Below are 12,429 nucleotides of genomic sequence, written 5' to 3'. Positions count from 1 at the left end.
CGTGAATCTTCGCGGCAGAGTCTGCCAAGCTGCTGATGGCGAGCAATGCGGTTTGTGAATGGTTTCGTCAGGTTTAGTTGGTCTCAAACCAGCTAACAGTTTTGTGCTCACGGTTTCAATCCCAAAACCAGTTGAACGGGGTGCAAACCGTATATCTGGTTCGGTGCGGGTTGGGCTCGTGGTTTAACTGGTTTGACACCAAACCATGAACAGGCTTATGGATAGGAGCTTCCCCACGCACCGGGCTCGTTCGTTCAGGTGCTGCTAGCACCGCGGCAGCTATGAGTGGGGCAGCGGCTGTGGGAGGGCGGCGCCTCTCTAGCTGACGGGCGTGCGGGGATGGTGACACCTACTCGGCCACGCCACCGTGCCTCTTGTCCACAGTGCTCATGTAATTGTACATACTTCTCAGACGAAATACATACTAACAGGCAAGGTTACCATAGATTTCTACAGCTCGTATATTTGTTCTGAAAATAGCATCACGTGGTTACTCCATACATGAGGAATAGCAATGTGCAATGGCGTGATCCTGTGTGAGCATTCCAAATCAATCAAAAAAAATAGTCCATGCATGCATGTGCCCAGGCTACTAGTATACAAAGAATGTGTAGCAGAGTATATATGTCAGTCCATTGTGATTCGGCCTGGTCCTCCCTTCAGCGAGCGGTGCAGAGGCCTTGATCGCTTGAATCCGAATATGTCAGTAACCCGGTAAGTTTTGGGAGGATCAGCTTCAGCAATCGCCTTCTTGAACTCCAACGAATGGTTCCCGCTGAAGACTTGCACGCTTACCGTCCTCCTTTGAGGCGCATCAACTTTTATGTACTCATCAAAGAATTCGATGAATTCGTCTTTCTTCAGCTCTCTTAGGAGAGCAACCTGCATTTTTTTTTGAGGTCATATATCTCGCGGGCCAGAGACACAACTTCCATATCTTCCTTCGGGAAAAAGGTGACATGCTTCAAAAAAAAAGTGTACTAGTAGTATTTCCCATTTTTGTATTGTTTGCTTTATATTCGACACAATTTTTGCTTATCACGGTTGTGCATTGTTGCCTGAGGCAAAATCACTTACCTCGGACTCAATCCTATCAAACTTGAGAGTTCCGGCTTCAATCTCTCCCCAGTAGAATTCAGCTTCCTCCCACAAGTTCTTGAATTTCTCCAGTTTCGAATCAATAAGTGATTTGACATTTCTCTGTCATAAGGACATGTCAGTGTCAACATGAGCTACATTAACGCACAAATACATTTGTATTTTTGAAAAGAAAACACTAATGTGCTAATTTACTCAAATATACTGATCATACTGTGAGTACTGTGTATTATGAAAGAGATGTAAACTTTGACAGGGTGCGTCAGTTAGTTCTGAACCTAACTGAAGCCGCTAACCTTGAAATCCTTGTCAGACAGTTCATGGATTTTGCTTTCGAACGTCTTAAAGAATTCATCAACTCTAGCATCAAGATATGAAGGATCCTACGATTCCATTATAAGATCAGTAGGAGAAAGCAGCAAAAAAATGTCATATTTATTACCCTTGTCTTTGAAGCTGTACCTTCACTGTGGATTGAATAACAACCTCGAGTGCCCAGACTCCACGATCAGATCTGATGGATTAGGATATTTGTAGTAAGCTAGGATTGTAAATGATCAACTAAAACAAAATCTACAGGTTTCTCCTGAAAGGATTATACCTTAGAGAAAGACCTGCTATATACCCAAGCTGCTCAACAGTCCGCAGCTGATTGAAAGCAGGCTGGCTAGCAATTTGAGAGAACAGCTGAAGTTTGATATTCGAAATGGCGTCGTCCTGATGGACCTGAATATATTGATGATGCTTAGGAATCTGGCATGCCTCTTGCCGTATGCACTTCACAAGATACAGTTCTATTTTTTTTTCAGATACTACACTACTCCGTGAACAACAATTCTTTAAGGAAGTTAATAGGACAAAAACATCGCCATATTTTATACATCTAGGCATGTCACACGGTCGCGCCGCTGTATTTTACTGATTTGATATGCTATTGAGTCGTTAGAGAGTCACTTGGTAGCTCAAGCATGTCCTAGCTCTCCTCACAAATAGGTAAAATAACTGAATATAAATTGTCGGACCCATTTTTCTTCTTGAACATCCCAAATGCGTATCGCTTTGTATTAGACATCCCATAACAGAGTGAAGCGGAAAAAAAACATAGTGCAAGAACGAAAAACTGCACACCTAGCTAGTTCAGTCATACGTCCCCTTATGACTTGGTCTGCCAATCCCATTGACGGGAATAATATTTCATGCCCCTAATGCTTGTTCAGTCATACGTCAGGTTAGTGACTGAAGGCTGAGTCGACAGTCAAGCTAGTTGCAGAAGCAGAACAAATCGTAGAAGATGATTTAAAAGAAGATAGAAGCGTTGAGCAAGAAATGAATTTTCCATGCAACTCTTATTTCCTTAGTCCCATACATACTTGAAAAATATCATTATAGAGAATGACACAAATTAAGATTTTTTTTCAAAGATACTCTTATTTCCTGTAGTTGTTTTAGAGGGCGCAGTCCTTATGCACATCCTAAAATCCAGTATATGGATCCTGGGAAAAGTATGATGCAGTGGCTGGGTTAGAGTACAAATGTAGTCCCAAGTGGCCGATAGAGTGGACTAATAAAAGTGTACTAATCAAAAACACATGGCTGGGTTAGAGTGGACTAATAAAAAACACATGATGCAGTGCAAGGGGTGCCTCTGTGACAAATGCCACATTCTCTCCATAAACAATTATGGTTGCAGTCAGGGTTTGCTAGCAGAGAATACTAAGTTGATATGCAGACGGTTACCCACTGGACACTCCATTTAGCTATGGTGGATTGTTCAAGAAATTCACATTACAAATTCTTCAGATAAATCCAGTATGCCTTATAAACTTAATTATGTTTTAATTGGAGAAAGTGGCAACAAATTCGAATGTAAGAGATACCGCACAATAATTTTTCAACTACGTAAAAGTAGCATCTTAAAAAGAGTACGAAGAAGTAAGAACTCTCAATCAGTCTGTCCCCCACATTGTTCCAAGTTCCAACTACTAGGTTGATCATAACCAATAATTTGCTGGAAACAGGATTGCCGACTAATGACAGGTTCGGTGATCAGAAGTTTTGCAACAAACATTAGGTCTTATCACTGACAAGTAATCACTTTGGATAACATTAGCAGCATCAAAGTTAAGGAGGAGCCTATACCTGGATATACTGGACAATCGATGAATTCTCGTTCTTTGGATTTAATCCCTCGATTTGGTAGTAGCATTTCAACTCATTTTCAAGCATGATAACCCTTTTTATCAGATATTGTGATGGAGACATGGACTTGAATAAAGAATTGGGGGTATTAAATACAGTATCTTCAATCTCCTGGACAATAGACTCAGCCTCACCTGGTTCAATGTTCCCTACAAGAAGTTTAATTGATAAGCATAATTGCCATTGCATTCCATTCAGTCCTTGGAAATACAGCTCGGTGATTAATATGAAGTTTTACCGAACCTTGAACATAGCATTCCAAATATGTCTTCGATAGCAAGTGTGGCACAAACTTTGCAAGAGAATCTGCCTCAAGCTTAGAAAGAGCTTGAAGTTTCTCAACCGATGGCCATTTCTTCTCCTCCAATATTAATGAGAGATAGTATGAAGCTTGAGAATATGGTTGACTGAAGTCAAAATTTTGGTAATCCTTAACAGAAGTTTCCTGTGATGGTAAGATGTTGGTACAAAGTTAGCCCTGACAGAAATCATCACAACACTGATTAAGAATCTGAAGGGAAAGAATATTTCATAATCTGAAATCGACCATCACGAGAATCCATAGTATTACCGTAACTTGATAAGTTCATTTTGTAATTCCCTGCCCAAAAATTGTTACAAGGCGAAACCACAGTTGGGATAATAACCATTTTTTTTCGAGAAAACGCAATGTCACGCAATGACATTGCGTTTCTCATTGCAAAGAAGAAGATTAGTTCGTTACAAGATCACGCCTCCATGGGATAATAACCATGCATTAGTAGCACCTTTTTTGGGCTTCCATACTTGCTTCACCCAAAAGGATCAAACCCTATGTGCTACGGGTTTGGGCTACAAGATATTTTAAGCATTATCTCTTGAAAAGTGCAGATAATGAAGTGTCACTCGCTAAGTATAAACATTGTACTGTTAGAAAGAAGGTATACCATGCAAATTAGACTGAATTTGACAGTTTCACAGAATGTGCTACGGGCGATAGATAAATAAATAAATAATGAGAAAGTGCAATCTTAAAGATTACTGAATTACATTATACGCACAATGTTTGAGTAAAAAAAATGTTTTTTTAATAAAATTTGATTTTCCATGTATACATCTAGATCGATGTACTTGTGAAAATGAATCTGTAGGCTCAAACCTTTGTTATTTAGCTACATGTTTGGTAAAAGGTTGCCATAAATTTCAAATGAGTATGTTGCAAAAGATGCAAACAAGCTTTTGGTTCTAGCAATATCATGTTCACCACTTAAAATTTTACATACCTCAGCTTTGACCATCTATCAGTTGCAAGGCAATATATGACCAGTGTTTAACAAAAATGAAATTCAACAGACTTTTAAGTTGATCCACACAAAGTTGATGACAAAGAGACCAGGTAAATATATATGTGCCCATGCGGTATTATGAGAGCTGACAATAAAACCCAAGGATCCCAACTGACCTTCAGGGCAGAAAACCTGTTTGGTTTAACTTCAAAGTTCACTATTTGCTTCACTATGGCATGTAAAAGAACTCTCATCTTGTCATTATAACCACCTAGAGAGACCTTCAAAATAGACAGATAAATGTTTGAATTGGAATTCAAACCACATACATACAGCAGGAAGAGCAATTTATCTGTCTGGGACAATAGTAGGAAACAGGAAGGAACATAGTAACAGAGTAGAACCTGGAATCCAGTAGAAGTAAGATATATCGAATAAAATAAACCCGCAATTTGAGCATCGTAAGCTGCAAATGGCAGAAACTAATTGAGAGTATGCCTTTGGACTTAAGGTTGGAGGGAGCAATCCCCAAACGGACTGCCCAATACCGTAAAAAAAATTTGTTCACGTAATTTGAGAATTATTACTTACCATAAGCATTCAAGTAATCAGCTAACAAATCAACAAAGAGATCTATAGATACTGCTGCTTCGGGGGAGTGGCTTGACAATGGACAGTGGAAATCAAGTATTATGTAAACTTTCGGAGTGAAGAACAGCATGTCGGGCTTATACCATAGCCGTGAAAGTGGTGTCTTCCTTAATACTGTCGGAAATCTAACCTGGTGAGACAGTTATGTTTTATCAAAATTAATATACTATGTAAATATTTGAAGTCTTAGAATATTCATACAAATTGTGCTAATGTGAACACAAAACATAAAAGTTGCTCCAAATTTTACCTTCTCGTGCACTTCTTTCAGAGATAAATCCTTTGGAATGAAAATGTTAGGCTTTGGGAGATGGAGCATTTCAGTAGGAGCTTTTTGAATCCATTGCTGGGAAACAGAGGCATAAGATTGGAAATAAAATAAATCTTAAAACATCGGATAAGTGTGTGTGTGTCTTAGGGAGTGGGGGGGGCAACCTGTATCATGTAAGGAGTGACGTTCTCAACAGAATATGATGTATTGTACCAGGGCTCAGCACAATCAGTAGATCCTTCAAACTTTTTAGACTCGCAGAATATTCTAGGGACAGAGAGAAGTATTGCGTAGTAAGAATAAATGCATGATATTTAGCTTAGGTTCGTATGCTAATTTTGACGCATAAACTTATCAGCAAAATAGTAAGTTGGTGATATGAAATAAGGCCATGCCCAATTCTTTATTGATGAGTCACAGTATCAGGTAGCAATTTACTAACGCCAGATATCTCCATATATGTGTTTATATGTTGACATCGAAGATACTAAGCACATATAAGCAGGAATAATCAAAGCACTCATGCAAACTGTGTAAGCATACCTTACTCTTTCCGGTGACAACTCATCAAGTATCATATTTATTCTACTTGGCGCATACTTCGACGGTAATGATGCTCCAACCAGCCATTCCTCTGGTGGGAACAACTGCAAGCCAGTTCACAAATATTTCAAGTAGAAGAAAGAAGACACTACTGAAAAACTGAAAAAAAAATGCAGTTCAACAAATTCTGGACCCGTTGAAATCCTAGATGTTGAGTATTTGGTACTTGAAATTATCATTCATAAAATGGTGTGGACTTAGATCCACAATGGGATAACTACCGTGCAGAAGATAGCCGCCAGACGGCGTGGTTGCGATGGATTGGGTACACATAGGCTGGGATTAGAGAATACTTGGGGGAGATTAGATTTATTGGTCTTGCTTGATTCGATAACTCACATGACCAACACATATATAAAACTTCCTAACTTGACACCCAAGGTGTTATACATTACTAATCCTTACTGTTACGATCCTTTCGTAATCCTATCACTAACTCATCCTTCCTAATTCAAGTTGTCCCCTTCATGAACTCTTACCTAGCCGACTCCTTCCCTGAGTCGCATGGGAGATAACGTGCTAATGTCCACAACATCAAACATCTCCGCAAGATACACATCACAATTCAGCATTCAAAATTATTGACTGCAAGGATTTGTAACTGCTGAAATATGTAATTAATGAGCTCTAGAGAAATGTACCCGCATGCTTGAAACAGTATCTGTCACATAGCTGATTGGATGATCTTTGTCTTGATAGTGAAATTCCGTTTCATTTACTGATGCAAGCTAGATAATAAAACCATATGTTAGCACGTACATATATGTAATTAATGTAAATCATATTTGCTTTTCACTGTACTTAAGAAAAGCACAAAAACCACACTACCAATTGATGGAACAAACAACCTTAGGTAATACAATTTAAACCCAATGAGATCTTCTGTTACACATCAGATCCACAGGAACAATGTTTATATTAAACGTAACTCCATATTAGAATCATAATCCATCAAAGAACTTTACAAGATAATATAAATGTATGATGTATCTGTCAATTACCTCATCAAAGATCCATTCGTTGATACCATCTTCTTTTAATAAACGGAGGTATTTGAAGACCAACCCAATGATATCCTCCATGTGTTCTGAAATCGTGCACATATAAGACTTACAAAATGATTTCAAAATGTACTTAAAATCACAAAATGAAATGTCCGTTTCAATTCTAAGAGAACAAAATGAAGGTAGAAACTTACCATGGCCAGAATCAGTGAGCCTCATGCTTACTGAGAAAAATGAGTATTCAGTGCTGTCACTACCGGCGCCAGCTGCCAAGTCCATGGCCCATCCTAATGTAGTAAAAATCAGACATGTCACAGGTCACAAAGTTGACACAAGAAGTAAGCAATGACCAGTGTTTGAGCAGATAACGCCGGCAAAAGAATATTTTAAAAAATATACTGTTCAAATTAACTTGCCTAATTCCTTTATAATATGGAAGATGGATCCCTCGCCTTCATGCCCAATGAGATGGCTAAGATAACGGCAAGGACCTTCTTTGTAGAAGTGCATGTTAGGTGTAACTGGCCATGATATTTTTAGGTAGTCGTCGTCTGTTATTGGGATTGCTTTGACAAGAAGCTGCATGACAAGAAAGGAAGTATGCTAAATTCCAGTATCATTTGCGGTTCTTTTATTTAATTTAGTGTTGTTTAAGTTACCTGCAAATGTTCCGTTGCAAGAGGTTGACTCGGACATTTGAAGCTTCTCTGTTCGGTGTTTTTGACGTTACTAAACAATCTTTCAACTAAGCTTTGAATGCAATCCAGACTCTCTACAAAATCATTTTATCAGTAACAGATAAGTATAAGTGTGCCAAAATTGACTAACCTGTAATATTTACCCTTTCCATAAACAACAAGGTGCATAAGATTTGCTGAATAATTCTCGTAAAACTTGAGAAGCTCAAGTCTGATGTCCAAGCCCCTCTCTTTTGGTTTAGTTTCCAATGTTTCCCAACTTCCTGATGAATTACATGACATAACATTTAAATAATCCAAGCTCCACGAGGAGCTTTTTTATTAGAGATGCACAAAAAAATATAAAAATGATATGAGTATCAGCAATGTCAACAATCAAGAATTTCTTACCAGTACTGAATTTATGGTAAGGGTGATCCTTTGAAGCCAGATGCTTCTGAAGCTGTAGAAAAGAAAGTTACAAAACTGAAGTAACAGTGCAGCAGGGCTAAAGAGGTAATATGGTTAATACGAAAGTAAATGCCATTCCGAGTACAAGTCAGGCTTGTATCGTGCCAACTAGGGTTATATGGAAGCAGAACCACACCTTGTAAGTAAAGAGAACACACATTCAGAACGTCAATACTTTAGTGGTTGAAGTTTCTGATGCAGATATGACATGGTATGATTCATCTAACTACGAATCTACGAAGGTTGAGACTTTGAAGTACCTGATACATCCTCCAGCCATCTGACAACAAATTTTTCTTGTGTTCTGTAAGAACAACGAAACATAGTGTTAGCCGGAATGTGTTTCTTACTATGAACAAAGCAAGTGTAAACATAAAATGATCGTGATAAGCTGAAATCGATGGTGTGAAGCAACTTCTCACCAGAATCAACAGCCTTTATCTCTCTAAGAACAGCATCCTGCGACATCAGCGGCTTAATGAAGAACTGGGCAAATCTGTGTAACAGAACCTCCTTAATTAATGTTAAAAAAACATGCAACTCTGCAGGAAATCACCGTCTTATTCAACGTGTGTGCATTTACTGAACAAAATAATACTAAGAGAGTTTACCTATCTAAGGCTTCTTCGAAATTGTCCACATTAACATCAAAATAGAAATTTGTTGTCTCGGAGGATGTGAAGGCATTGGAAGAACCACCATGCTGAAAATTTTCACAACATACCAAATAATCAAAAACATATAATTCAAGTACCCTGCATGCAACTTCCAAGCATTACAATAATATTTAAGCTTTTAAGAAATAATTATACTGACATAGCGTCAGTAATAAAATCATAGAAAGAGCCCTTTTACAAAAAAAATAAATTAGAATGACCTTTACAAAGTTATGATAGGATCACAAAGTTGTTGCTTCTGTACAGCATTCGCTGCGCCCTGTAATAGACTAATAGTACCACAGCACCTATATATGCATCCTAGCTTAAGGGCTACGTTTGATTTGAGAGCGCAACAGGCTGCAACTGGGCCTTACTCGTGAACACGGCTTTTTCAACTAAAAAACCGTGACCACAGTCCACACAGTTTATGGCAAGTAGATATCATTTGGTCCACTTTGCAATCACAGTGGCATAGCTGGTGGGCTATGGTGCTAGTGTAATATGCTGGCACCTATCATACCCTAACATCTTCCTTTTCACTTTCTTGTAATCTTGTTCATCTTATGAATTATTTTCTGACTGGCTCGGGGATCTTTCAATATGACGCAGGGAACGCTAGACCTGGGTCAAAAATCTTACAACCCTGCTTTGAAGTTTGGTTGGTAGGTGCAAACATATGATGAAACGAAAATGGGTTGAATGTTTTTCTTGGAGTTGATTAACAGAAGGTACCTCCGAGATATATTTTGTATATTCTTGTTCTCCAGGGTATTTCTCGCTGGCATAGAATAGCATATGCTCTGCAAGCAAGTCAATGGTAATGAATTAGAACAATAAGGACACGGGAAAATGTTTAATACATAGAAAATAAATTTGATTTGATGCGACCAAAACTAATTATTTCCTCCATTACATATCGGAGGTTAACTATGATCTACCGAGGACCAAGCACTCATGCCAAGATGACACCACATGATTTGTCAATGAGGTTCGGCGACATTCCTATGTCTGTGGGGCATATGACCACAAGTGCTCCTCCATTGATACCACAACACTGGCCGACCGTGCGCCGGCACAACCTGGCCAGTCTTCCCTGCGTGCATGTTGCTGTGTCTTCTTAGTTAAACCGTGTGGTAGCTGTATCCCCCTCATCATTATATAGGATGTTGAATATGTGTCGATTATGTACGTACACGCATTCCTACGCTTTGACTTATAGTTGTCAGTAGTGTGGCTAGGGTTCAATATTTGGAGTCGACCATTATATATCACACGAGTGTGGCGTTTTGGAGCTCGGGCTACACGGAGCCCTTTTTGTTCAAAAATTCGAAAATGGCATTTTGTAGTTTCAAAAAATCATGAACACAAATTCTAGAGGTAGACAATGATGTACTCTACCACTGTGCAAAAAATCAATACGAAAGACTCAGTATTTTGGGCTGTGCAAAATTCACAAAATTGTGGGTCTGAAATAGTGAACAATACAGATTTTGAAACCTCCAACATTCGTCAGAATTTGTCATTTTTGTGTACCCTAGAATACACCGTATATCTTCCTGAGATTTTGCACAGTGGTAGAGTACATCATTGGCTACATCTCGATATTTTTCTCAGAATTTTTAAAAACATCAAAATGTCGAATTCGAATTTTGAAAAAAAAAAAAAACAGGAGCCATGCTACATTTGGGGTTTCCGGCTTATGATATATAATGTTCGACTCCACATATTTAACCCTAGCCACACTACTTACAAGTATAAGTCCAAGTGTAGGAAAGCGTGTACGTATATAATCGACACATATTCAACATCCTAGTACTCTACTTTGTACTCATCAAAGAAATTAACTGCAAGAGTAATATGTTACTACCCAGAAAAAGGATTCCACTCATTACTCAGACTACTGAGGTTGTGTTTTTTTCTGCAACATGCCCAGCACGTGTAGCTCACATCCAATAAAATGGTACTGTTCCCCGCATTTGTATGGAGTAAATTTATCTTGTGCCGCTATCAGTTACGGTAGAAATCACATGCCAGCAGACAGAAAGATCAACACGGTGACTCAGCGGAGTGGGCGTTCAGAAAGCTGCAAGGATCCTACTAGGCAACAACGTGTAGTGGCAGTCCAGGTCCAGGTAGCAGAGCGACAGGCTCCCATATCCTGGAGCGGTGGAGCCCGCCCAACCAAATTTGTGTCTCACCTGAAATTTTGGGGTCGTTCAATAACACAGTCGCCTATGCGCAGAATTATTTCCAAGAGTGACATTTACCAACAGATTCTTGGTTGACAGAGAAACATTCAAGGAAAGCAACCTCAAGCGCCATTGCTGCAGTAGTAAATGCAACAGGTAGCCGGCTATCCTACTCCGCTACAGTACCCGTATCGCTGCGATGTGCGATCAATCATAGAGGATGGAAAGGGGGCGAGAACTCGCCACTCGTTTCAGCCAGACCCCTCGCTCTGGACCGTCGATGGCGTGATCGGACGGTCAGAACACATGGCAGGCGACACTCGACGAGACTGGTTCAACTTTTCACAGGAACATCCGTTGACTGACCTGACCTGATTGCAAATCTACGATTTCATCATTGGCACCCTGAAGGGCGGAAGAAAGCGGCCGTAGAAGGGAAAAAGGTTAGCAAGCAAAGCATTCATGCGTCTCGTGATTCTACCGAGACAAAATTCGAGGCCCCAGTCGAGATCCCGAAAGGGCGAGGAGATCCATGCCACGCCGTCGGGCAAGCAAATCGCCGAGCAGGACATGAGCACGGCGCTGGGGCCAGCCCAGGTGCTCCCAGCGGACGACGAACCAATCCCCACCCAACCACTACTACCACGGTACCACCTGAGTCGAGAACACTGGCTCCGGGAATCCGGTAGTTAGATCACGCGCACGCAACCGAACCGGAACAGATGCCACACGCCGACGCGAGCGAGCGAGATGACCGGCAGAATCGATGCCACAGTGAGGAGGAGAGGAGTGGGAGGTGGACTCACCGAGGAAGTGCGCGAGGCCCTCGAGCCCCTCCGGGTCGCTGAACGAGCCCACGCCCACCTCCATGGACGCCGCAGCCTGAGCACGAGCAGGGAAAACCGAACGAATCAGGCGGGCACGATCGGAATCAACCGGCGGCGAGCATTCTCTGCTCCCGCGACGCTGGTGCGGAGACGAGCGAGCGAGGCCGGGAGGGGAAGGGACGGACCTTGTCGGTTTCGGCGTCGCGGATGAGGAGGCACTCGAGCGCGTTGGGGAGCACCAGGCGGCGGTACTCCCGCTTGTCGCTCCGCGCGCGGATGAACTCCACATTGCCCCCAGCCGCCGCCACCGCCACCGCCACCATCTCCGCTCGCTCTAAACCCCCGGGTCTGTCCCCTGGTCGTCCTCGCTCAACTCCAATCTGCAATGGCGGCTTGGAGAGGCAGGAGGCTTAAGGCTTAAGCTAGTGGGGGCACTGGTTCTACTTTATGGTTTGTCAGCGTCGTCGTCGTCTCGTTAGCATATGCAGTCAGGGCACGGCAAATGGGGTGGGGGT

The 12,429-nt window shown here is 41.0% G+C and overlaps 1 protein-coding gene across 1 annotated transcript; it reads right to left on the bottom strand.

Moving 5' to 3' along the window:
- Positions 1-502: 502 nt before the first annotated feature.
- On the bottom strand, positions 503-11,965 carry LOC124665042 (insulin-degrading enzyme-like 1, peroxisomal). Its single transcript, XM_047202436.1, has 25 exons — positions 11,894-11,965; positions 9,631-9,698; positions 8,851-8,942; positions 8,662-8,735; positions 8,500-8,543; positions 8,180-8,231; positions 7,933-8,052; positions 7,751-7,863; positions 7,508-7,670; positions 7,286-7,378; positions 7,089-7,174; positions 6,729-6,815; positions 6,028-6,131; positions 5,649-5,751; positions 5,464-5,559; positions 5,154-5,343; positions 4,967-5,028; positions 4,739-4,843; positions 3,541-3,742; positions 3,238-3,446; positions 1,700-1,824; positions 1,561-1,612; positions 1,395-1,481; positions 1,078-1,200; positions 503-882 (listed from the first exon to the last, which is right to left on the bottom strand). Exons 1-25 carry the CDS (start codon positions 11,955-11,957, stop codon positions 628-630), a joined length of 2,769 nt encoding a protein of 922 aa, XP_047058392.1. The 5' UTR covers positions 11,958-11,965; the 3' UTR covers positions 503-627.
- Between the last annotated feature and the right edge of the window lie 464 nt (positions 11,966-12,429).

This window comes from Lolium rigidum, chromosome 6 (genome assembly GCF_022539505.1).
Source record: "Lolium rigidum isolate FL_2022 chromosome 6, APGP_CSIRO_Lrig_0.1, whole genome shotgun sequence".
NCBI classification, from domain to species: Eukaryota; Viridiplantae; Streptophyta; class Magnoliopsida; order Poales; family Poaceae; genus Lolium; species Lolium rigidum.
Note: the sequence above shows the minus strand (reverse complement) of the source record. Positions and strands in the feature narration are given on the sequence as shown.